The sequence below is a fragment of the Spermophilus citellus genome, assembly GCF_964194105.1.
Source record: "Spermophilus citellus genome assembly, chromosome: 13".
NCBI lineage: Eukaryota > Metazoa > Chordata > Mammalia > Rodentia > Sciuridae > Spermophilus > Spermophilus citellus.
The window spans coordinates 11,023,757-11,048,475 of NC_138193.1; the positions used below are offsets into that span (position 1 = coordinate 11,023,757).

At 43.2% G+C, this 24,719-nt stretch overlaps 1 protein-coding gene across 1 annotated transcript in view; it reads right to left on the reverse strand.

Moving 5' to 3' along the window:
* CRACDL (CRACD like) overlaps positions 1 to 17,755 on the reverse strand; it is a 50,719-nt gene extending 32,964 nt beyond the window's left edge. Inside the window, exons 1-4 of the mRNA XM_081264565.1 lie at positions 17,680 to 17,755; positions 5,292 to 5,460; positions 1,055 to 1,190; positions 87 to 251 (exon numbers count right to left, since the gene is read on the reverse strand). Of these exons, the coding sequence (XP_081120691.1) occupies positions 87 to 251; positions 1,055 to 1,190; positions 5,292 to 5,460; positions 17,680 to 17,749 (540 nt within the window). The 5' untranslated portion in view covers positions 17,750 to 17,755. The remainder of the gene's footprint in view (positions 1 to 86; positions 252 to 1,054; positions 1,191 to 5,291; positions 5,461 to 17,679) is intronic.
* Between the last annotated feature and the right edge of the window lie 6,964 nt (positions 17,756 to 24,719).

Below are 24,719 nucleotides of genomic sequence, written 5' to 3' on the forward strand. Positions count from 1 at the left end.
ACCTGGCTGCCCCCAGGAGCCCCCAGAGCTCCAGCTGCCCTGGATGATTGGCGTGGATGGAGGGTCAGGGCCCAGGTTGCACTCGCCTTTATGGTCATGCCCGGACCCACGTCGTGCAGCAGGGACATCTCAGGGGGGCTCCGGGGCAGCCCATCATCCTCGGAGCTCATGCCGGTATCCTCTGCCCGCTTGGCAGGAAGCCCCCCTGGAGGAGGCGGAGGCCCCATTTTCACATGACATTGTATTTTTAACTAGATTGAAATAAAGAACATTTGCTCTTAGTATTTTCATCAATAACATTTATCAACAAATCTCCCTACTCCAATTAATTCATTTGGGAAATATCGTCAACACTCTTGCATGGCGGGGGTTACTAAGCTGAAACAGCATCGGCTACCAGCTCTTGGGGTCATTCCTCTTGGTTGGTTTTCTTTGGTACTGGAGATTGAACCCAGGAGTACTTAACCTCTCTCTTGGTTGTTGTTTGCTTTTTGGTATTGGAGATTGAACCCAGGAGCACTTAACCACTGAGCCACATCCCCAGCCCTTTTCAAACTATTTTTTTTTTTTTTTTGAGAACAGAGTCTTGCTAAGTTGCTCAGGGCCTCACTAAGTAACTGAGGCTGGCCTGGAACATGCAATCCTCCTGCCTGAGCCTCCCAAGCCACTGGGATTACAGGTGTGTGCTACCCTGCTTGTCATCTCTCTCATTGTACATCTAAGCTGTAACCCAGAATGCATCAAGATCAAGGGGTAAGCAGCTTGGTGAGTCTTAGGAGACTTTGTGACGTGCCTATTACTTTAAAACATAGCAAACACATGAAGCAGAAATCACTTTAAAACTTCTGGATTAATATTTGACATCCAGGGGCTGGGGTTGTGGCTCAGCAGTAGAGCGCTCGCCTAGCACATGTGAGGCCCTGGGTCCGATCCTCAGCACCACATAAAAATAAAATAAAGGTATTGTGTCCAACTACAACTAAGTAAACAAAATATTAAAAAAAAAATTGACTTCCAAACCAAACCAAGGGTCACTGCCAAGGAAAATGCTCACCTGGAGGGCTTTAATCCGGTCACACACATTTTCTTGGGAAAATACCCGCACCGGCCGAGCAGGGTCTTGTCCCGACTCAGGAATAAAAATACTGTCGTGCGAGAGGGCCCGGCTGCCCAGTGTGCCCCTGGACTCCCTGGGATAAAAAAGTGACTGTGAGACCCTGGCCACCTCCCGCTTCACCGACTCCTGAGGACCCAGAGTGAAAGGGGCAGTGTGGGTTAACCGCACCGGGCACATCCTACAAGTCCTCTGTGTGTGTGTCGTCTGTAGCTCTGGGTTCCGTTTATGCCTCTCAACCGTCAAATACCTCGGGCTACTCCTAGGAGCTGCGCAGAGGTGGGAATTTTCCTAAGAGATCTGAAGGCTGTGCGAATTCTTTTTATTAGTGGAAAACCTGAGGTGTGAGGTTGGAGATGCCAAGCCTGCAGGGAGGAAGGGCGGGGAAACCTATGTGGCAGGAGGAGGGCAGGGATCAGGGGCAAATGTGCAGCCCCTCCTGTTGCCCAGTGGGCTGAGGGCCTGCGGGCTGGAGGCACCATACATCCCCGCTTGTCTGTAGTGAGAATTGCCATCTGCATGGCCGCATCCTCTTCTGATCACCTGGCGCGATCCTTGCCACTCTGTGCTACGTCCCAAACATCAGTGGCGGGCCCTCCTGCCAGCGCCATGCCAGGCCCTTTTCCCAGCCCAGAGCTCAAGGATCTGATTTGGAACTGAACCCATGGGACATTCATAAAATGTCCACAGGATGTGGGAATGAGCTGTAAGATTTTCCTAGCAGCCTGAACAATAGGTGGAAGGAGATGATGGAGACTACGGTGAAGGAAGGAAAGCAGCCTCTACATTCGCTGGTCTGGTGCACATCAACTCCACCCCTGCCCTTTCCCGGGGCATCCTGTCCTCTCTGGGGCATTAGGGGCTTTGAGGTGTGGCCCTGCCCTACTGCAGATCAAGCTGTGTTGGTCAGCAGTGCTTCCCTTTAATTACACTCTCTGGCCTGCAGGGGCAAGCTTGCCAGTAGGCACCCTGGCTCCCAGAAGGGGGGGGGGGGGGGTTCCTCACGTTTCTAGGAAGGAATCAGCACAGTGGAAAAAACTCTCCCTCCCTGTCAAAGGAAGCTCCTAACACGAAGGTCTGTCTCTCTCACACACACACCTGGATCTCCGTCTGGCAGCACAGCCCATGGACACACTGTCTGGAAACCACAGCGCTGCCCAAACACCTGCACTCGGGTGTCACTAGGAGTCCAGTGGAATGAAGAAGTCTCCAAAGAGACACCCTAGCCAAACACAGGAGGCCATGTGAACAAGGCCGTTCACCACGGCAATGTCTGTGAGATGGGGAAGCAGCCAACATGCTTCTCTGGGTGTTGAACAGAATATTCCAGGAGCATCCTAGGAGGAGGACTCTGTCTCTGACTGAAAGAAAGATCCTCTCCCTGCACAAGCTTGCCAGAGGAACCTGTAGAAGTACAGTAAGCGGCACACAGCCGCACTCGGGGCACACCAGCTCTGGGAGAAGGGGGCGGGGGCACAGGAACATACATGAACACAGGTGCATGCTCTGCTTTCAAAAAATAAAAACAGGGGGTGGGGCTCTGGCTCAGCGGTAGCGTATTTGCCTGGCGTATGTGAGGCACCTGGTTCGATTCTCAGCACCACGTAAAAACAAATAAAATAAAGGTCTATCAACAACAACAAAAAATTTTTTTAAAAAGTAAATAAAAACAGAAGGACAAGTCACAAGTGAGGAAGAATGGTTTCCTTTGCGGGGAAGGAAAACTAGAAAGAGAAACAGGGAGAGAAACAGGGTACAAAGGTACCTGCCTTTACTGTTTTTGTCTTTTAAACTGTAAATGTTTCCTATAAACAAAAGACAGGGAAGGGAAATAGAGCAATCTCTAAAACTAGAAAACAGAAACGAATGAGCCAACTTTTATAGCAGGTTGTTGACAGATCTACAAAAAGAAAGGCAGGATTTCAGGTGCCTTTAACTCTGTGTCTGAATGACTTTTTTTTAAGAGATTTATTTTTTGAACCTTTATTCATTGGTTGATTTTTATGTGGTGCTGAGGATCGAACCCAGTGCCTCCCACGTGTGAGGCAAGCGCTCTACCACTGAGCCCCAACCTCAGTCCTCCAAATGATTTTTGCTTCCACATCCAGGGCAGGATGAATTCTAAGAACAACAAAGACAAACATTTCAAATTGCACCTAGTAGTTCTATCAGTAGTAATGTGGGCTAAAAACAAAACGAAACAGAGTAGAGCAATGTTCGTGAAAGGCCACGTTTGTGGATGGAGCACAAAGTGACTTTATTACAGGATGAAGAAAATGAGTAACTTTGCTAAGATTTCCAATAGAAAAAAAAAAAAAGAGAGAATACAAAGAATCAAAGAGATAAGACTTGAATGAAAATAACAGTGAATTAATGATTATTCTTTAAGCCAAACAAATTTCCTAGCTGTACCCACTAGAAAACTCTAGGAGCAATAACAGCTAACTGGCAAGCAGGAAAGGAAGGAACCAGAAGCTAAAGATCTGGATCTAGTCTCCTCCTCGGTACCACTCTTGAAAAATGTCACTTGTCATACTCCATCCCCTAAAGGAAAGTTGGGATCCTTTCCTGGATCCTGGCAAACTCTTGCAAGCAACTGAAGTCAGCTTCCTGCTACGTGCTGGAGATAGAAAGATACCAAGGGCCTGACCCCAACTTTCCTCAGGCTTCTTCTAAGAGGAGGACGTGATAAGTGCACAGGTCATTTCCCCCCAGCTCATCCCTCTGGCTCTGCTTCTGTCTGTGGCAGGAGGGGTCTGTGCCTGCAACCACAGGACAGACAGCTTGCTCCTGTCAGGAGATGGGGTGGGTGGGGTGGGGGTGAGCATGCCCCTGGGGCTGGCCAGTGAGGTAACTCTTGCTCCCTCAGGGTCTAGAGCATGGGACCTAGAGCCTGTGTGCAGTGGGTTCCTCATGCTGCACAAGGCACCAAATGGCCCGTCCTGCTCCCTGCCAGCACCAGAAAAAAATTAAAGTTGCAGAATCTAAATTTTCCTCTACGGTGGTTTGGTGCCACCAAGTGGTCAATTTAATTTCTACACCTTAAAAAATAAAACCACACAGGGAGAGGCTGGAGCTAGGAAGGCACAGGAGCCCTCATGGGCAGGCTCAGGCCCAGGACCCCTTCTCCGTTGCCACGTCCCACCCCCCTCCCCGCCCCCCGGACCCCAGGAGGTTCATGCTCTCTGAGGAATCTCATCCTCAAATCAGAGGCCAATATTTTAAAGAAAACATAAAAGCGGGCAGGACAACCAACCTGTTTCTTTCTAGTCACAGAAATAACGGCTGGAGGGACGGGGACATGTGCCTGGTAACTGTATTTTGATGGACTACAAGTTACAAAAACCAGCATTTCTTCACTAGACCTCCCCCAATTTTTCACCCACATTGGGTCTCAGATTCTGAGTGGTATTTTCGGATGATTTTCCTAAAACTGAACAAGAAGCTTTCCTCTCTCCATCCTGGACTCGGGCCAGAGAAAGCACACTTATTAGATTGCTTGGAGTTCAAGTTTAGAGAGCCCCGTGTTTCTCGTATGGTCCTCAAGGTCTTCAAGGGGTTTAAGTCACATTACACCAAGGTCCACATCCCGATCCTTTGGCTTTCAGCTTCGGGATGTCAGGTAGCCTACAAATTTCTCTCCAGCTTATTTGGCTCATTTATTTGATGGCATATGGTACCTCTTCTCCCATGGGGATCATGGACTTTTTTGTGTGTGTGTGTGTGTGGTACTGGGGATTGAACTCAGGGGCACTCAACCACCGAGCCACATCCCCAGCCCTATTTTGTATTTTATTTAGAGACAGGGTCTCACTGAGTTGCTTAGCACCTCGCCATTGCTGAGGCTGGCTCTGAACTCTCTATCCTCCTGCCTCAGCCTCCTGGGATTACAGGTATGCGCCACTGCACCCGTGGACAATGGACATTTAATACACCTGGCACACAGCATCTACCTATCCATGCCTCCCCACCCCTACACACACATTTTCTCCATCCCATGTTTAGGAAGACAAAGGACATAACTTGTGTGGAGGAACCGCTCCTGGGCTGCCCAGGAGGGGAGGAGGCCAGGAGCCCAGCACGGTACTGAGACCCTGACAGAGGATCGGTTCTGCTGAGCCCCGATGTCCCCCCTCTAGCCGGAGCGCAGGGCCCCGTGGCCTCGACAGCGACTTACTCAAGTTCATCCTCGGAGTCATAGCCCACTGGCCCGGACTCGATGGCAATGACCTCGCTCTTGGCCGGGTTCTGCTTCCAGGTGCTGTTCCCCGTGGATGAAGGCGATTCCTTTCTCTTCTTCTTCCCAAAGAACTTCTTGAAAGTTTTGAATTTAGATTTCTTCTTTCCTATATGGAGGTAAGCAAAAGTAATAATCAGCAGGAGTGTGTGTTTGTGCGCAGGTGTGCGAGGTGCCCGTGGAGCAGAGAAAGCCCGGGTTCAGGCCTGATACTGGCCACCTGCTTCCAGAAGTCCTTCCTTTGCTTGGTTTTACAGCCTTGCACACCTGGAAACAAAATCAGTTTGTTTATTCAGAAAATTCAAGTAGATGAGGCAAGAATGCCTTGGAGCACGATCATGGAATCTTTAAACCCCAGGAGCTTCCCTCTCACACGAAATCAAGGTTTAATGTCTAAAATATTCATAAACAACAATGACGAAAGTTCTGATCAGGTGAAGGCTGTGTGATGACCCGAGGTATTTTTTTAATATCTTTTTTTTTTTTAGTTGTAGTTGGACCCAATACCTTTATTTCATTCATTTATTTTTATGCGGTGCTGAGATCAAACGCAGGGCTCCAAGCATGCTAGGCGAGCGCTCTACCGCTGAGCCACCATCCCAGCCCCGACCCAAGGTATTTTAAAAAAATTATTGTAATTGTGCAAATTCATGGGGTGCAGTGTGTCTATTCAATACATGTGTACAGTGTGTAATGATCAAATAAGGCATTAACACTTCCATCTCCTTAAACATTTTTTTGGATGCCTATATTTTTTTTTAATTTGTTCTAATTAGTTATACATGACAGTAGGATGCATCTTGACACATCATACATAAATGGAGTACAACTTCTCACTCTTCTAGTTGTACACTATGTGGAATCACACCAGTCATGTAGTCATATATGCACATAGGGTCATAATGTCCGATTCCCTTCACACCCCTCTGCCTAATCCAAAATACCTCTATTCTTCCCTAGCCTTCCCACCCCTTCATTATGTGTTAGCATCCACACATCAGAGAGAGAACATTTCAGCCTTTGTTTTGGGGACTGGCTTACTTCACTTAGCATGATAGTCTCCAGCTCCATCCATTTACTGACAAATGCCATCCTTTTATTTTTCTTTACGACTGACTGATATTCCCCTGTGCATATGTACCACATTTTCTTTATCCATTCATCTGTTGAAGGGCATCTAAGTTGTTTTCATAGCTTAGTTACTGTGAATTGAGCTGCTATAAACGTTGATGTGGCTACATTACCATAGCATGTTGATTTCAAGTCCTTTGGGTATAGACCAGGGAGTAGGATAGCAAGGTCAAATGGTGGTTCCATTCCAAGTTTTTGGAGGTTCCTTAAACATTTTTAAACATCTTCAGTTGTCATTTAATCATCATACATATTTTGGGGGTACAATGTAGTAGTTTAATACATGTATACAAAACATGCTGATAAAATCAGAATAATTTATATTTCCATGTCTTTATCATTATTTTGTGTTTGGAGTTTCAAGTGTGTCTCCTCTAGACATTAATAAAGTATATAATAGATCGTTGTGAACTATAACCGCCCCCCATTGCTATGCTGTGGAACCCTAGAACTTACTTCTTCTGTCTGTGTTTGGGTTAGCCGTAAACCAGCCTCCCTCCAGCCCTCCTCCATGCCACCTCCCAAGGCTGGAGTCATTACTATTACTCATTTTGAATGATCTTTTTTTTAGCTTTAGCTTTCACATATGAGAGAGAACATGCAGTACCCATCTTTCTGCATCTGACTTATTTTACTTGATTGCCTCTGTTGTATCCGTTTTGCTGCAAATGATAAGATATGATTCTTTTTGGATGGCCGAGTAATATTTCATTGGGTCTGTATTCCATGTTTCCTTTACTCGAGTTATTTAAAAAACATTCAGATGCTTCATCTATCCTGGACATAAACTAAGGACAATCAGATGAAGCCTGGCCTTAATGGCAAGAGGTGGCTCTCTGGAATAATGAGCGCCATGATGAGCTAATAACTCTTAGAAAAATGACCCAATGGCGGCCATTCCTATGGTGGAAGAGGCTGTGGCAGGGCCGAGTCAGATTGGGCCACATCTCCTGAATTGTTAGAATCTGCGATACTTTTTCACATTTTATGATCACTTCTCTGAGGTCACCTTCCTTGTCACCCACATATTCTCTCATACCTAGGACCCTATGATGTCACCACAGTAGCTCAGCGTTCATTCCTCTCCTTCCAACAGAAGGAGGTGACATCAGAGGTCACCAAGATGCTGTCTCATAGGTCGTGGACACTGATTAAAGGGATTCAGCTGAAAACGTTTGATGAATAATCTTGCAAACGGAATTCCTTTTAAAACAAGAATATTTCTGTAGTGTTAGTAATAATGCCCCTCTGGGAAGCTTGCAGGTCTGGTCTCCAGGTGGAGAATCCCTTAGGATTACTCTAGCAGGGATGGAACAAGCCCCTTCCCTAAGGAAAGAAAGTTCTGCAGCAAATGTGTGATATCGACAGATGGTTCTTCATGAAGGTTCAGCATTTGGAAAGATTAGACTTTCCTGCCTTTGGTCAGGACACCTCTTGGCCTTTTCCTCGTCAACAAATTAGTACATGCCCCCAGAACCTGAACAAATGTACAGCCCTACTATGCTGATGGTCAGAGATGCCGCTTACAGCATGAATGGTGTGGATAAGAGTGTGGCTACGGAGACCCTGAGTACAACTGCAAGGACAATGGTCAGCCATCTATGTGTTATCTCTTCTGCCAGCTTTCTAGGTCAGTTTTTTCAATGGCTGTCTGACTAGTCCAGGTTTCTACTTCTTGAATTTGCTTTAAGCTACATGTTTCTAGGAATTTATCCATTTTTCCCCAAATTTTCAAATCTACTAGCAAAAAGAATTCTAACAATCTTGCCTGTTCCTCTGGAGTGCTGTAGCTTCATCACACCTCATGTTAATTATCTGTGCCTTCTCTTTGTTCTTTGATCAATTGCACCAGAGGTTTGTTGATTTTAATTTGCTTATAAAACATTTGGCTTTGCAGGGTGCCATGGCGCATGAAATCCTGGCAGCTTGGGAGGATCCTGAATTCAAAGCCACTCCACACACTTCAGATAGAGCCCTAATATCCAGAGTATACAAAGAACTCAAAAAATTAGACAATAAGATAACAAATAACCCAATCAACAAATGGGCCAAGGACCTGAACAGACACTTCTCAGAGGAGGACATACAATCAATCAACAAGTACATGAAAAAATGCTCACCATCGCTAGCAGTCAGAGAAATGCAAATCAAAACCACCCTAAGATACCATCTCACTCCAGTAAGATTGGCAGCCATTATGAAGTCCAACAACAACAAGTGCTGGCGAGGATGCAGGGAAAAGGGTACACTTGTTCATTGTTGGTGGGACTGCAAATTGGTGCAGCCAATTTGGAAAGCAGTATGGAGATATCTTGGAAAGCTGGGAATGGAACCACCATTTGACCCAGCTATTCCCCTTCTCGGTCTATTCCCTAAAGACCTAATAAGAGCATGCTACAGGGACACTGCTACATCGATGTTCATAGCAGCACAATTCACGATAGCAAGATTGTGGAACCAACCCAGATGCCCTTCAATAGATGAATGGATAAAAAAAATGTGGCATTTATATACAATGGAGTATTACTCTGCATTAAGAAATGACAAAATCATAGAATTTGGAGGGAAATGGATGGCATTAGAGCAGATTATGCTAAGCGAAGCTAGCCAATCCCTAAAAAACAAATGCCAAATGTCTTCTTTGATATAAGGGGAGTAACCAAGGACAGGGTAGGGACGAAGAGCTTGAGAAGAAGATTAACATTAAACAGGGATGATAGGTGGGAGGGAAAGGGAGAAAGAAGGGAAATTGCATGGAATTGGAAGGTGATCCTCAGGGTTATACATAATTACATATAAGAGGAAAGGAGGGGTAAGAGAAAAATAATACAAGTAGAAGAAATGATTTACAGTTGAGGGGGTAGAGAGAGAAAAGGGGAGGGGAGGGGAGGGGAGGGGAAGGGGGATAGTAGAGAATAGGATAGACAGCAGAATACATCAGTCACTAGAATGGCAATATGTAAATCAATGGAAGTGTAACTGATGTGATACAGCAATCGGTATATGGGGTAAAAATGGGAGTTCATAACTCACTTGAATCAAACTGTGAAATATGATATATTAAAAACTATGTAATGTTTTGAACGACCAAAAATAAAAAAAAAAGTTACTTTTGACACAACTCAGGTAGAAATTAAAAATCTCCTGTTTAGAACCTGAAAAAAAAAAAGCCAGCCTCAGCAAAAGCAAGGTGCTAAGCAACTCAGTGAGACCCTGTCTCTAAATAAAATACAAAATAGGGCTGGGGATGTGGCTCAGTGGACAAGTGCCCCTGAGTTCAACCCTAGTACCCGTCCCCGCAAAAAAGTTTGGCTTGTCAATTCTGTCTGAGGAATGTTTATTTTATATTGTATTGGTTTCTATTCTCTACTATTTCTGCAAACTTTCTTCGGGTTGATTTTGCTATTTCTAAAAACTTCTTTAGATGAATAAACATTAATCTGACATTTTCTCTATTTTTACAAAACATACATTTAAGGCAGCACTTTCTTCTAAATCTGTTTCATGCACATGTTATGAAATGTGGTATTTTCATTACTGTTTAGTTAACAATGTTTTCTAATTTCCATTATGATGCCTTCTTAGACCTATGTAGGGATTATTTAGAGAAGTATGTCTGCATTTCCAAGTACTTGGGGATTTTCTTTTTCTTTTCTTTCTTTTATTGTATGCACTCGGGGACTTTCTATTGTTGATTTTGAGCTTTATTGCATTGTGGTCAGATAATATACTCTGATTCCATTCAACTTATTTTGTGCATCAACAATTTTTATAAATGTTCCTACTATACTTTCAAATAATACGTTTTCTTCCATGCCCTGTACATGTTGTTATGGCTTAGAGGTGAGGTGTCCCCCAAAAGCTCATGTGTGAGACAATTCAAGAAGTTTAGGGGAGAAATGACTGGGTTCTGAAAACCTTAACCCAATCAATGAATTAATCCCCTTATAGAGATTAACTGGGTGGTAACTGTAGGCAGGTGAGGAGTGGCTGGAGGAGGTGGGTCACTGGACGTAGCTTGGGGTTTAAATTGTGTGAGCTGAGCTCAGTCACTCTCTGATTCCTGGTGCGGTGTCTTGAGCCCCTTCCGTCCACCACATCTTTCCACGATGCTCTGCCTCAACTCTAGCCCCGAGGAATAGAGTCGGCCATCTGTGGACTGAGACCTCTGAAACCAGGAGCCCCCAAATAAATGTCTCATTTTAAATTTGTTCTTGACAGGTCTTCTGGTCTCAGTAGTGAAAAGTTGACTAAAACACAGGTCGATTACTACAAGGACTTTTTCTCCTTGATAGACCTGTACAAATACTTTGTCTTTACTAATAAAATAGTATACATATTTGTTCTATCAATTTCAGAAAGAGACGTAAAAGAAACTAACCTATGGATTGTAGATTTTCTTATCTATTTAATTATCAACTTCTACTTTATATAATTTTTTGACATTATCTTAATACATAAAAAAATGCAAAATCATTATTTTGCTGGGGAGTTGAAGCTTTTATAAAATGGCCCTCTTTATTTTTCAGTTAGGCTTTTTGCCATAAATGCTATTTTGACTAATATGAATATGGCTTTGCCGCCTTCTTTCTGCCCAGGGCTCACAAGGTGTATTTTTGTTCTTTCACCATCCTTAATTTTCTGAACCTTTGTACTGAAGATTCATATACTTACAGTTTTAGGAATGCACTCTGGCCGCCTTACTGAAGTGGGACAATTCATCGGTCCGTTTGTCCCCACAGTGATCACTGATATATCAGTCAAAATAAGTCTACCCTCTTTGGTCTGTTTTCTCAGTCTCCGCTCTTGTCTTCTCTTGGATTAACTGACTGTTTGCATGATTCCCATCACAAGTTTGGAAGCCTTGCCTTTTGTTTCTGTTCTGGCAGTGGTTACCCGGTAGAGTGGGCACGTTCTATCGCAGGACCATGCATGGACCTTAGAACACTTGGATCCCCTTTGCGACACTATTACTTCCTTGGCCTTGAGTCCTTCTTGCATCCAGGACTTCCACCAGGAAGTTCCTTCTGCCAAAGGCAGCTTCCTGCAGAATCTGCTTTCCTGGGGTCCAAAGGTGGCAAACTCAGGTTTCCTTGGTTTGAAGATACCTTTATTTCTCCTTCATTCCTGATCCCTGTCTTTCCTGGGCTCAGAGGTCTAGGCTGACAGTCATTTTTCTAATAATATCCTGAAGCCATTATTGCATGGCGCTGTGGGTTCTGTCCTATTGGGAAGTCCGCCATCAGTATTTTGTTCCTTCAGAAGCAATTTCTTCTGCTGACTGATTTTAGGATTGTTAGTTTGGGCTTTGGTTTTCTGCAGTTTTATACTATATGGATGGATTGCCTTTTATTTAGTCTTCTTGGGATTCATTGGGTTTTTAAATCTGTGGATTGGGACATCTTTGTTTTTTTAATTCAATTCCAGAAAAATATTTTCAACTAAAAAAAAAAAAAACAAAAAACCCTCTTTCAGGTTGGGGCATGGCTCAGTCACACAGTGTGTGCTTAGCATTTGTAAGGCCCTGGGTTTGATCCCCGGCACACGCACTCTTTCTAGTGCACACAGAGTTGCGTATTTATCCCCACAATCCAGATGCAGAGCTGTACAGGACATCCGCCCCCCAATTTCCTTAAGTAGTTAAATCTTCCGCCCGAATTTAACCCCTGGCGTCCATGGATCTCTGTTCCAACAGCCTTGCCTCTTCAAGGTCGTATCAAGGGTGTTTTAGTTGGCTTTTTTGCTGCTGTGACCAAACACCTGACAAGAACCATTTCAGTGGAGGAAAAGTTCATCTGGGGGCTCACGGTTTTGGAGGCCTCAGTCCACACACGTTCCTCAGTTCCTTTTCCTCAGGGCTCAAGTGACATCATGGCAGAAGACTGTGGTGGAAGAAAACAGCTCAAGACATCACACCAGGAAGCAGAGAGAGTTCCACTCAGCAAGGACAAAATAGAGCTTTTGGGGGACACCTCGTATCTAAACCAGAACAGAGTGAGTCATACAGTATGTGACCTTTTGATTCTGGCTTCTTTCACTTAGAGATTCATGCAATATTTCCCTGTCTCCCCATAGTTTGTTCCTCTTCACTGCTGAGTGGTATTCCATTGGATGGATACACTGTTTGCTGAACCATCCAACCAGTTGAAGGACATCTGAATTCTTTTCAGTTTTTAGCAATTATGAATAATCTTGCTACTGGCTTCTGTGTAACCATGTTTTCACTGCTGTTTGGTAAATATGAGGGAGTGGGATTACTGAGTCATAGGCTAAGTGCATGTACTTTATATGAAATTTGCCAAAATCTTTTCCAGATCGGCTATCCCATCTTACATTCCTACCAGCAATGCCTCCTCACCAGCGCTGCTCAGAGGATTTCTTTCAAGATGTTCTAATAGTTGTGTAGCGTGTTTCGTTGCTGTTTCAATTTGCATTACCTAATGACTAGATGTTGAGTGTTTCTTCTTAGATAAAAACATCTTTTAAAGACTAACAGTAAACAAAGATGAATGGGGGAAGAGAAAGGGAGAGAGAAGGGAAAGCATATGGAAATAGTAGGAGACCTTCAATGATACACAAAATTGTAAGAGGTTGTGAGGGGCAAGGGGGAGGGGAAAAAAAGGGGAGAGAATTGAACAACAGCAGAGGAGGTAGAGAGGGAAGATGGGAGGGGAGGGGAGGGGAGGAGGGATACTAGGAGATAGGAATGGTAGCAGAATACAACAGTCACTAATATGCCATTATGTAAAAATGTGAGTGTGTAACAGATGTGATTCTGCAATCTGTATTTGGGGTAAAAATGGGAGTTCAAAACCCAATTGAGTCAAATGTATGAAAGATGATATATCATGAGCTCTGTAATGTTTTGAACAATCAATAAAAATAAAAACATCTTTTAAGATCTGCCCATTTTGTAAATAGGTTTGTTTTATTGTTTTTGAATGTTCTCTCTGATAAGTGGATGCTGATCCATAATGGGGGGAGGAATGGGAAAAAATGGAAGAACTTTGATGGGGAAAAGGGGAGGGAGAGAAGGGGAGTGGGGATGGGGGCAGAAAAGATGGTGGAATGTGATGGACATCATTACCCTAGGTACATGTATGACTGCACATAGGGTGCAACGCTACATCGTTGTACAATCAGAGAAATGAAAAGTTTTGCTGCAATTGTGTACAATGAATCAAAATGCATTCTGCTGTCATATATACCTAATTAAAATAAATAAATTTATTTAAAAAACAGTAAAAAAATGAATGTTGATGATTTCAAATATATGCTGGATGTAAATGTTTCATCAAGTGAGATTTACAAATATTTTCTCCCAGTCTGATTTGTATTTTTATCTTAACAGTATCTTTCTCAGAGCAAAAGTGTCAATTTTGATGAAGTCTCACTTATTGACTTTTTTTCCTTTTATGGACTGAGGCATCATATCTTGGAACTCTTCATTAATCTAAGGTCAAAAATATTCTCTCTTAAGCTTTCTTTTAAAGACTTTATAGTTTTACATTTATGTCTAGGATATATTGAGTTAACTTTTTTATAATCTGTGAGGTATCAATCAATGCTCATTTTTTTTACAAATGGGTGTTCAATTGTTCTGGCACCATTTAGTGAATCACCTTTGCAACTTTCTCAAAAATCAACTGATCATTGTCATATGGATCTATTTTTGGACTCTACTTTGTTCTATCTATTTCCATACATCTATCTTTCTGCTTGATTATTAGCTTTATAGTAAGTTTGAAATCAAGTACTGTGGTGAGTCCTCCAACTTTCTATTTTTCAAAATTGTTTTACCTGTTGAAGTTCTTTCTCTTTTCGTATACATTTTAGAGTCAGCTTGCCAGTAACTCCTAGAAATCCTGCTGGGATTTTGATTGCTTCATATTTACCCATTTCCTCCCCACTACCCATAGGTTATTTCAAAGCAAAACATCTCACACACTATTTTCATTTCAATCCTATAGAGTTGGCTTCTTCCTAAATAAAAAAAAATCTGAACCTTCATGGAAATAAAAAAAATGATTACACTATTACAGTGTGGGGTTATATCTCAGTAGTACAGCATGTACCTAGCATACCCAAAGCCCTAGGTTTGATTCTCACATCTGAAAAATAAAACAAAAAAGAAAAAGAAAAAAGTTACTGATTGATATTCCTACAACAAAGTATCAAACTAACTGTATCCCTGACTTTCACAGCTGACTTGAAAACTGCACTATACCTACATGTACTAACACACCATTTGCAGCTCAATTTGGTGAGAATTAACATTTTAGCAACATGGAGTTTTTCAATCCATAAACATGGTATATCTCTCCATGTATTTAGGTCTTTTTAATTTCTTTAAATAATTATTTGTATCTTTCAGTATATAAATCCTGCATATATTTTAGTTACATATATACCTAAGTATTTTAAATTTTTGATGCTATTACATATGGTACTTTTCAAGATTTCAATTTTTCAAATGTTCATTGCTAGTATATAGAAATATAACTGATTTTTTTATATTATGACTTAATATTTTATGAATATGCTAAACTTAACAGTTCTGGATACTTTGTATATTTTAGATAATCAGGTCATCTGCAAATACAGTTTTATCTCTTCTTTCTATCTCAGTGCCTTTAATTTATTTTTCTTGCCTTATTGCACTGGCTGGGTGTCATGTTAGTTTTTATGGTTTCTTGGAACTTCCAGATATTTTCAAACCATACACATCATATTTTATAGTATGTATTTGAAAATTCTGACATCTGATGCTTTTATCATATTAGTTTTCTTGTTCCTGCTATGTATTAGTTTGCTAAGGTAGCTGTACAAAGTACCACAAACTGGGTGACTTAATAGAAACAAATTGTCTCATGGTTCTGGAGCTGAAAAGCCAAAATCAAGGTGGTACTGGCATGTTTGGTTCCTTCTGAGGGCTGTGATGGCACATCTGCACCACTTCTGTTAATTAATTTCTAGTAGTATGCTGGCGATCTTTGGTGTTTGTTAGCTTGTAGATGCATCACCCCAATCTTTGCCTTCATGTGCACATTACACTCTCACCATGTACATGTCTGTGTTCAAATTTCCCCTTTTTATTTGGACATTATTCATACTGAATTAGGAACCTACCCTGTTTCAGGATGACCACATCTTAACTAAATACCTAATAAGGTTACATACTGGGCATTTCATCATGTTGATTCGAGGAGGCCGGATTCAACCCACAGCATGTTGGTTCTTGTTCATGGTGCCCTGTTGCCTATACACCTGGTCATCACTAACTATATGCTTGTCCTAGTACTGAAAGTATTATGTTCTGTTACAATTTGAAGCCTAGACAGAAGACACTTTCCTTTACAGAAGATTGCTTCTGCAAAGCACCCGGGTTTCTTCCTGGTCTAGGAGTACCATTAACCAAGTTCAAAAGCAGAGTGATGCAAACTCAAGCTGCAAATCCACAAAAGGATTGGTTTAACCATGGTTCACAGATTTTGTGCTCCTTGGGCTCCCAGCTTATTGTAAGGATGGTCTTCTATTAGAGGGTCCACCTTGTATGGGGGCTGCACTTTGTCTTCTGACCCCCTCTCTTATATCCCACCCTATGTAGGCAGGATAGTGAAATTCAAAATTTCCAAGACTGATTAATAAGTTCTGAGAGCAAAAGTGCTCATTTATCTTTCTGGGTTACCATTTTTCTTTTAATTCTGGCCTCATTATTTCTTACTTTTTAAAACAACATGAATAATGTTCTTATCTATATTTTTAAATTTTTTTGTGTGTGTGTATGTGGTGCTGGGGATTGAACCCAGAGCTTTGTGCATGTGAGGCAAGCACTCTACCAACTGAGCTATATCCCCAGCCCTATATTTTTAAATTACGGGTGGAAAGGAATGATCTTACTACCTTAAGCTCATTATTATTATTATTATTATTATTATTATTATCATTTTAATATTTTTTAGTTGTAGGTGGACACAATACCTTTATTATTTATTTTTATATGGTGCCTCATGCATGCTCAGCAAGTGCTCTACCACTGAACCACAACCCTGTCCTCAAGTTCATCACTACTTGAAAATAAAAGAATAGTTAGTTTCTCCCCTTCTTTTGTAAAATTGATTCTTCATGGTGAGCTCTGTAAGTATTCAATACTAGCATTTATTGATAAGTTTCAGGATAATGACATGTTACTTATGGTATTAATGATACTTATTCAAATGCTATTATTGAAAATAAGGACTAATTCAATCAATGCCCCATAATATGAGAAAATTAAAAACTCCATTTTTTTTTCCTCAGGGATAATCTTAAAAACTCACCTTATATTTGGGTTTATTTGGTATCTATTAAAATGTGACAGAGAAGAATGGTTCTAATATAGAATAAGAAGTATCTATGTATCATAGAACATATGAGATAGAGCTTACTAAAATTAGTTTAAACTCTAGCTGATAGGATTTCCTATTACTGGAAGCCATTCTTCCCTAACTATATCAAAGAAAATCACTACTGGTATCTTGACTTTGAAGGACAGATAGCTGGAGGCCTTTGTTAATGAGATAAGGGGAATACAGATAGTTACCAGGGAAAGGTACATTGTGGGGAGATCTTTGTTTCTTAATGTCAATTTTACAACTCCATCAAGATGTAAATAGCAATATGTGGATAGCAGTGAGCCAATCACATAATTGAATAACTCTTGGAAGGTGCTCTGAGATGATGAATCATGGGCCTGGAATTTAGCTCAGGAAAGGCCATAATAAACACATCCTGGAGGAGAATAAAAATCACAAGAGAGGGATCAAAAGCTTTCTCTTGATGAGATTATTTTTGCTGGATGATGAGGCCATCCGTGCTTTGCAAAGGCTCCTACAGATACCTTTAGATAATTTTAGGTGACAAATAATTCCCTTTGGGCCCCTTCTTTTGCTTTTAAGTCAAACATGGGGACATATTCACTTCCAGGAAGAGGAAAATGACATGAAAAGCCCCTATGTTTGACACAGACACAAGGGAACACTGCTCCAAGTTTCCTCAGATAATGTGGACGTGCTCCTAGTCAGTGTGGGGACCAAAGGATGTCTGAGCACACGGGGGACTGGCCGCTCTCTCTCACACACAGCCCCATCTTCAATCGGCTCCTTCCCTTGCCCCAGCACCAAGCCAGGGCCCTTCCCAGGGGAAGCCAGGGCCTTACCTGTGCTGTCCTCCCCGAGGCCTTCTGCAGACTCCCGGAGCTTGATGTCCATGACCCTCGTAGAAATCATGTCCAGCTCACTGAAATCAGACAGAAATCTGTGTTAAAGGAACATATTGAGCAGAAGTTACCCATGAACATACAGGGAGTGGTGATTGCTCTTGCCCATGGCCTTGCCCATACACACCCCTACAAAGAGCGCGCACAGGGCAGAGGGCAGTGCAGGCCCCAAACACGCTCACAGCCACGAGATAAGTCACCACATAAGTGTGTCTCTAATTGCTGACCTGAGCAGTTTAATGGAAAACATAACTGAAACAAACACGTCACCCATTTACACAATACAGGCTAAGATCCTTTCTTTAAAAAGTGTTTTTGCTCCCATTTTGAGAAGTTATGTTCTTCTTCACGTTTCCTGTAAGGAGTCTGGAAAACAGAATGGAGATCACACATAATCCCACCAACCAAGGGTAACCACAATTAATGTTTTAATCTCCCTCCAATGTTTATTTTTACACAAATATTTTATGTACGTGCACACACTAGGACGTTGGACTTCCTGATTTCCTTACTTATATCATCTTAAAAATTCTTGATAAGGGTTATTTTCATGGCTGCATACAGATGATGAAGTTAACAGAGGGCCAACCCCTGCTTCCTCTTTACCCCAGCAGCCCCTCTCATGAGATTGTTTTGAAGCAAATCACACCAGACATTATCATTGTTTCATCTATATGGATTTGGCATCTTCCTAAAAAAAATAATAATAAAACCCTCTGACTCTTCATGGAAATCAAACCAACACTTATCAGACCATATTCCTGCTGCAGAGTACTGAGCTACTGGGCTTGCCTCCTATGGCTGACCTTGAGACAGTGCACTGTCCCTCCAAGTACTGACTCGTCATTTATCTGGACACCTATTTCTAACCAGGAAAGACCGGATCATCACGCTTAAAACAAGAGGTTCAGCTACTTAACCAGTTCACACCTACAACTTGAACATGGAACAAAATGTAAAATGATGAGAGAAATACAAAGAAAATACTCAGTAGAGGAAAGGAAACAGACGCGCGAGCCTGCGCACCAGAGTTGGTGCTAACATTTATGTCTCCTTTAATGTCAGTGTCAAAGTGTCTGCTCTCCCTCCTAGACAATTCCTTAAAAGCTGAACAAAGCTTCACCAGCTTTGGTTCTCAATTTTCATATGATCTGGCTTCATAAAAACGCCTGGTTATCATGTCAGCTCTGCCAGAAGCTCTCTTGGAACCTCACCATCTGACTCATGATCATGCTCTCATTATGTATAAAAGGAGGGTGGGACAGAAATAGTCCTTTTTCAAATCCTTGACCACTGTTTTTAGGCTTTAAAGAAGAGCCTTGTTTTCACTGTGTTCATTATCAATGTGACAGAGAGTGCAAACAGCAGCATCATTATAAGGGTCACAGTTGTGACCTGACACAAAGACCGTAGCTCCTGTAAGATGTCAGAGTCAGTCAGCAGCCCCCTGATGTCCGAGTGTCTTGCTGCTCGGTGATACTGTTTGTTGGAGGAGTGGGTGGCTGTCGGGGCATTCAGAGCAGAAGATGATGGAGAAGGAAACCCCAGGAGCAGGAAGGAGAGTGAAGACAGTGAGGGTTGGTTAAGAGTCACCAGCTACGACCCTGGGTACCATCTGCCAAGGTTGCCACTGAGCTAGAAAGCAAAAGTGCAAGAGCCTTCCGCTGCTTAAATTTGGAGTTAACCACAATGACAGCTGATTTATGCAAATGACTTACTGAGCATGCAACACTATTATCTGAATCATCTCATTTGATCCCCGAGGGCTTTGAGGGTTCACACTCTGGAGATGAGAACATACACCATGGTAGATAGTTTATTAACCTGGCCAAGGTAGTGAAGAAGACTACCGGAAGGCTCATGTTGACTGTGTCCCCAGCACAGGCAGGTGCACAGCAACAGATGAGACCCAGCTCCTGCAGGTGCTGTCCTAGTAAAGGAGAGAGTCCTAAGTGTCTCCAGAGGAGCTCAGAGAAGCAGGGAAATCCAAGGGACAGAATCTCCCACTGAAATGGCTCTGCTTGCCAAGTCCAGGGTCAGGTCAGAATTGAGGGTTCAGGGAGGCCCTGGGAGACCATCCACTGGGTCTGACAGGGTATCTCAGTCTGAGGGAAGGGGTTTGAGTCTGTCATGATGTATCAACTAACAGGGAAAGGGTAACTCGGGAGAAACCATGATGCTATCTGCAAAATGTCCAGTCACCTCTGGCAAATAAAACAGCTGAGATTGGGAAGGTAGTGGTGATGTGCAGGGGTGTGTGACAGGTGTGCATGGCCCTCCCTGGCCGAGTATGTGGAGAGCACCCCATTTCCATCCCACAAGCCTAGAGCACTACAGACTTGCTTCTCCCTGAGCTGAATGACGTGGCTGTGATAAAGTCACACAGGGCAGAGGGCTCGGGAGCAGGTAGGGGACAGAGGGAGGTCGAGGGGGCCTAGTCTCCCCTATGTGGATCCTTCCACCCTCTTCAAGCAGGCTGTCACCAACAGATGCCACGGTGGCCGGCAGATTCACAGAAGCAAAAGCCACCCATAAATGAAAGACAGCAAGTGGGGTTCACCTCACAAGGGAAGTTTTAGTACCTGCTCATGTTTCCTGTTCCAAATGTCTTCATGCTCATACATACATATGGTTTGGATGTGAGGTGTCCCCCAGAAGCTCACATGTGAGACAAAGCAAGAAGGTTCAGAGGAGAAATGATTGGGTTGTGAGGGTCTTAACCCAATCAGTGAATTAATCCCCTGATAGGGATTAACTGGGTGGCAACTGAAGGGGTGGGTGTGGCTGGAGGAGGTGGGCTTTGGGGTATAGATTTGTACCCGGCAGTGGGGTCTCTCTCTCTGCTCTCTGATCACATGTGAGCTGCTTCCCTCGGCCACACTCTTCCACCATGATGGTCAGCCTCCACTGGAACCCCAAGGAATGCAGCCAGCCTCTCAGGAACTGAGACCTCTGAAACTGTGAGCCCTTGAGTAAACTCTTCCCTAAAGTTGTTCTGGTCAGATCTTTTATTCACAGCAGCGAAAAAGCTGACTAAAACATACCATAATAACATGCAGAGGAACTGCACAAAGACCTGGATGTCAGGATGTCCCCGACATCTACCACTGCTGGGGCTCAGTCTCCTCATGTACAAGAGGGGGATAATGACACCTAAATTCAATGGGACCAAAACACAGCACATAGTACTGCGTGGACCACCGGGGCTCACTCTTCCCAGATGTTCCTGTCCAGGGACAAAGGCATCACCAGAACACAGGACTGACCAGGCTGGCAGCAGGTGAGTGTCAATAACACAGTCTGCCTGTGCATAGGGTCCGCTTTAAAGCCACCACAAGTCACAGCACTGTTGACCCCGGAGCCTCCTTATCCTAGCAGCGTGATAGACCCACACCACTTCTGGGTAATTGATAAAAACATACTCAGGAGGAAGGTCTGCCCTGTGAGACTGCAGGGTGCAGAGACAGAAAAGGTCCTTTTCAACGTGGGCATGCCAGGTGGAAGTGCCCGTGGTGGTGGCAAGGGAACACCGCCTCCGTTGTACCCTTCTGAATGCACGTTCCCTGACCCCAGGAAAAGTCATGGACAAGCGAGAAGGAAAACCAGAATCAGAAAGCAAGATGGCAAGGAGCCAAGACCTTTCAGCCCTCCTTTGGCTGCTCCGTCAAGACGGTGCCTCTCATGGGAACTCGAGGTTCAAGTCAGGCCCCCCTCTATGCCCCTCAAATAGCATCTACCCTCCGCCCTCCTGCCCCTGTTGTTCTGACAGCTCTCCACACCCCAAAAGGAAAACTTCTTTCAACTCAACCTGGATGTGAGAGCTCTCTTTGGAGGTTCTGATTAACTCCCAAGGATGCTGAGCCCCCTCCAGGCTCCTCTGAAGAGCATGTTCATGTAGCACATTCAGTGTGCAGGTGGGTGCCCACAGAACCCAGAGGAGTCTCGATGTGGGGGCCGCCCCATTCCCTCTCTGTCCACAGGGCCTCCCCAGCTTAGAGCAGAGCTTCTACAGAAAAGCCCTACAAAAGTGGGTGCCCATGAAGAATGAGAATAGATCTTAATATGGTGTTTTAAAGACTCCAAGCCACTATATTTACCTACACAATGCAAAGAAAAATACCTGTACGCTAGCTCCACACATCCAAGCGTGGCAATTATGGATGAAAGCTTTGCAGTCCACCCTCCAGGTGGCCCAATTCTGCAGCCTCCTTCGGAGCTCTGTTCAGAGCCCTGTGGATTCTTTCATAACCTTCTCTACCTTTCCTCCCAAACCTGTCATCAAGAGCCTGGGCAGGCAGCTGCAAAAGCTCCTCTCCCTCCCAAGACTGTGGGCTTCCTGGCTGACTATGCCTGTTAGCATCTCTATCTTCCCAGTGCCTAGGACAGTCTCCAAACAAAGGGCCAGAACCCAACACAAGCAAGACAACTGGTGAACAGAAGGGCTTCTGGGTATTGTGCCCTTGGAGATTTTTGGTTGTATTATGTAGGTATTTTGCTTTTGTGGTGCTGGGCTTGACATGAGCATGAGAGCCAAGTCCTCTGACACTGAATCACACCCACAAACCTCCTTTGAGATTTTTGAATACCAATTCATCTAACTTCTCTTTCTGGAGAAAGGTCCAGAAAGAGTCACCTTTAGGTCCTCTTTCCCTTATCCAGAGGAGGTGATCTACCCTGCGTAAGGTCAGCCTTAGGCAAGACTAGGTTTTAACATAAGCCCACTGAGGGCTGAGGCTATAGCTCAGTGGCAGAGCACTTGCCTAGCACATGTGAGGCCCTGGGTTTGATCCTTAGCACCACATGAAAATCAACAAATAAAATAAAGGCTTTCTGTCCATCTACAAATACAATAATATATTTTTTAAATAAAAAGAACTGTAAAAGCCTACTTAAATGTGGTGTCCTCCTACCTCCCTTTCCAGCCTTTCTGCCTCCCCCTCTTCCACAGGAGGCTTCTGCTTCTGTCCTGCATCACCTTCTCTTTGGTCTCCACACTCACCATCTTTTAGGTCACCATCAGCAGTATCATTCTCTCAGGGGCAACTGTGTTTTAAGCAGAAAACTCCAATGAAAGAAAATGATTGCCAACATGAATCCTGAACTCTGAAAAAATATCCTTCACATTTAAAGTCAGTTACGCTTCTGGTAATGGTGGAGTAGTCTATAACATAGCCTTTTATGGATAATTTTTAAAAAAAATATTTAGTTTTTAGCTTTAGATGGACACAATATCTTTATTTTACATTTATGTGGTGCTGAGGATCGAACCCAGCGCCTCATGCATGCCAGGCGAGTGCTCTACCACTGAGCCACAACCCCAGCCCCTTTTATGGATAATAATGATAAACTATAGACAAAATATTATAAATAATAATTTGAAGGCAGAAATGATCAACCAAAAGTGGGCAGAAATCCAGAAGAGCATCGACCTTGAAAGAAGGGAAGTGTGGTAGGAGAGATTTGTATGTGTAGGGTTTCTGACCTGGGAAACCTCACCCATCAGTGTGTTATTGGGGCGGGGGGAGGGGTGGGGGTGGGGCTGGAGCACACGCAAGAGTCAAAGGATGGAGTTTAGGATTCCAGAGCAGATGAAGAGTCTCAGGAAAGAGAGAGCCTCAGAGAGAGGAGCACCAAAATCTGCACATGTAAACTCCTAATTCTTGGCTTCTCAGAATTAAGCGCAGGTGTGGAGATTCCAAGGGACCAGGCTGAAGGCAACAGCTATCACACTGAAGAAGAGGAGCAAGACTTCTGCACAGCCCGCTGCAGGAGAGACAGCTCACAATTCGAGTCCAGTCAAGTTGACAGCCTGCTAGAATAGAAGCAGCCATCTTGAGGAGAACCTAAGATCCCAGAGTTCCTATAGCGTACCATTCACAATGCCTACTGTCAAATCAACATGTACTAATTAGGTACAGAAACAGGGAAATGTGACCCGTAGTCAAGGAAGTTATTCAAAAGGGAATGATCCTGAGTAACCAAATACTTAAGTAACAAAGACCTTAAAGAAGCTACTGAATATATATATATATATATATATATATATATATATATATATATATATATATTTGAGGACTTAAAAATATGGTTGTAATGAATAAAGAGGAAGAAGAAGTTCAAACTGAGAAAGAAACAAATGGGAATCTTAAAGAAAAGTGTAATCTCTGAAACAAAATATTCTCTGATGGACTTAACATTAAAGACATAGAAGGAAATGATCAAGTTAAAGATGAACAGAAACAATTCAATTTGAAGAGTAGAGAGAAATAAACACTGTGGGGGAAGTAAACGTGAACAGAGCCTCAGTGGCCAGTGGTACGACATTAACTAATCTAACATATGTGTAATTAGTTCTGGAAGCAGGAGAAAGATGGGAGGGATAGAGAGAGAGAGGCAGAAAAAAAAACATTTGAAAAACCGTTGAATAAAAATGTCCAGAAAATTATGGTGGCAAAGAATGTTATAGATCCAAGAATCTTAGAAAACACTAAGAAAATGATACCAATCACATGGAGGCAGAGTATAGACCTCAGAGTAATTAACGTGGGGCACAACCTAGTGTACGAAAACCAACAATGGAGTAAATCTTGGCAACAGCCAGAGGAAAATGATATATCATATACATTCAAATAATAATATGAATGACCAACAAGGGATCAGAGAAAGCAATGGAGTAACTTCTCTAAAGCACTGAAAACAAAACAAAGCAACAACAACAACAGAAACTCAAGAGCAGCAACCCAGTTTTTATATCCAGCAAAAATGATCCTTCAATAATGAAGGCAGGGCTGGGGTTGTGGCTCAGAGCTAGAGTGCTTGCCTAGCATGTATGAGGCACTGAGTTGCCGCAGTCTGGCTGGGCACAAATCACCGAGCCACCACAAAGCACTTGTAAGTTCAAACAGGAAACTTTATTGCCTGAACTCCAACAGCACTCCACGCACACTCCCCGGGAACTCTCCCGAACGCCACCCACCCAC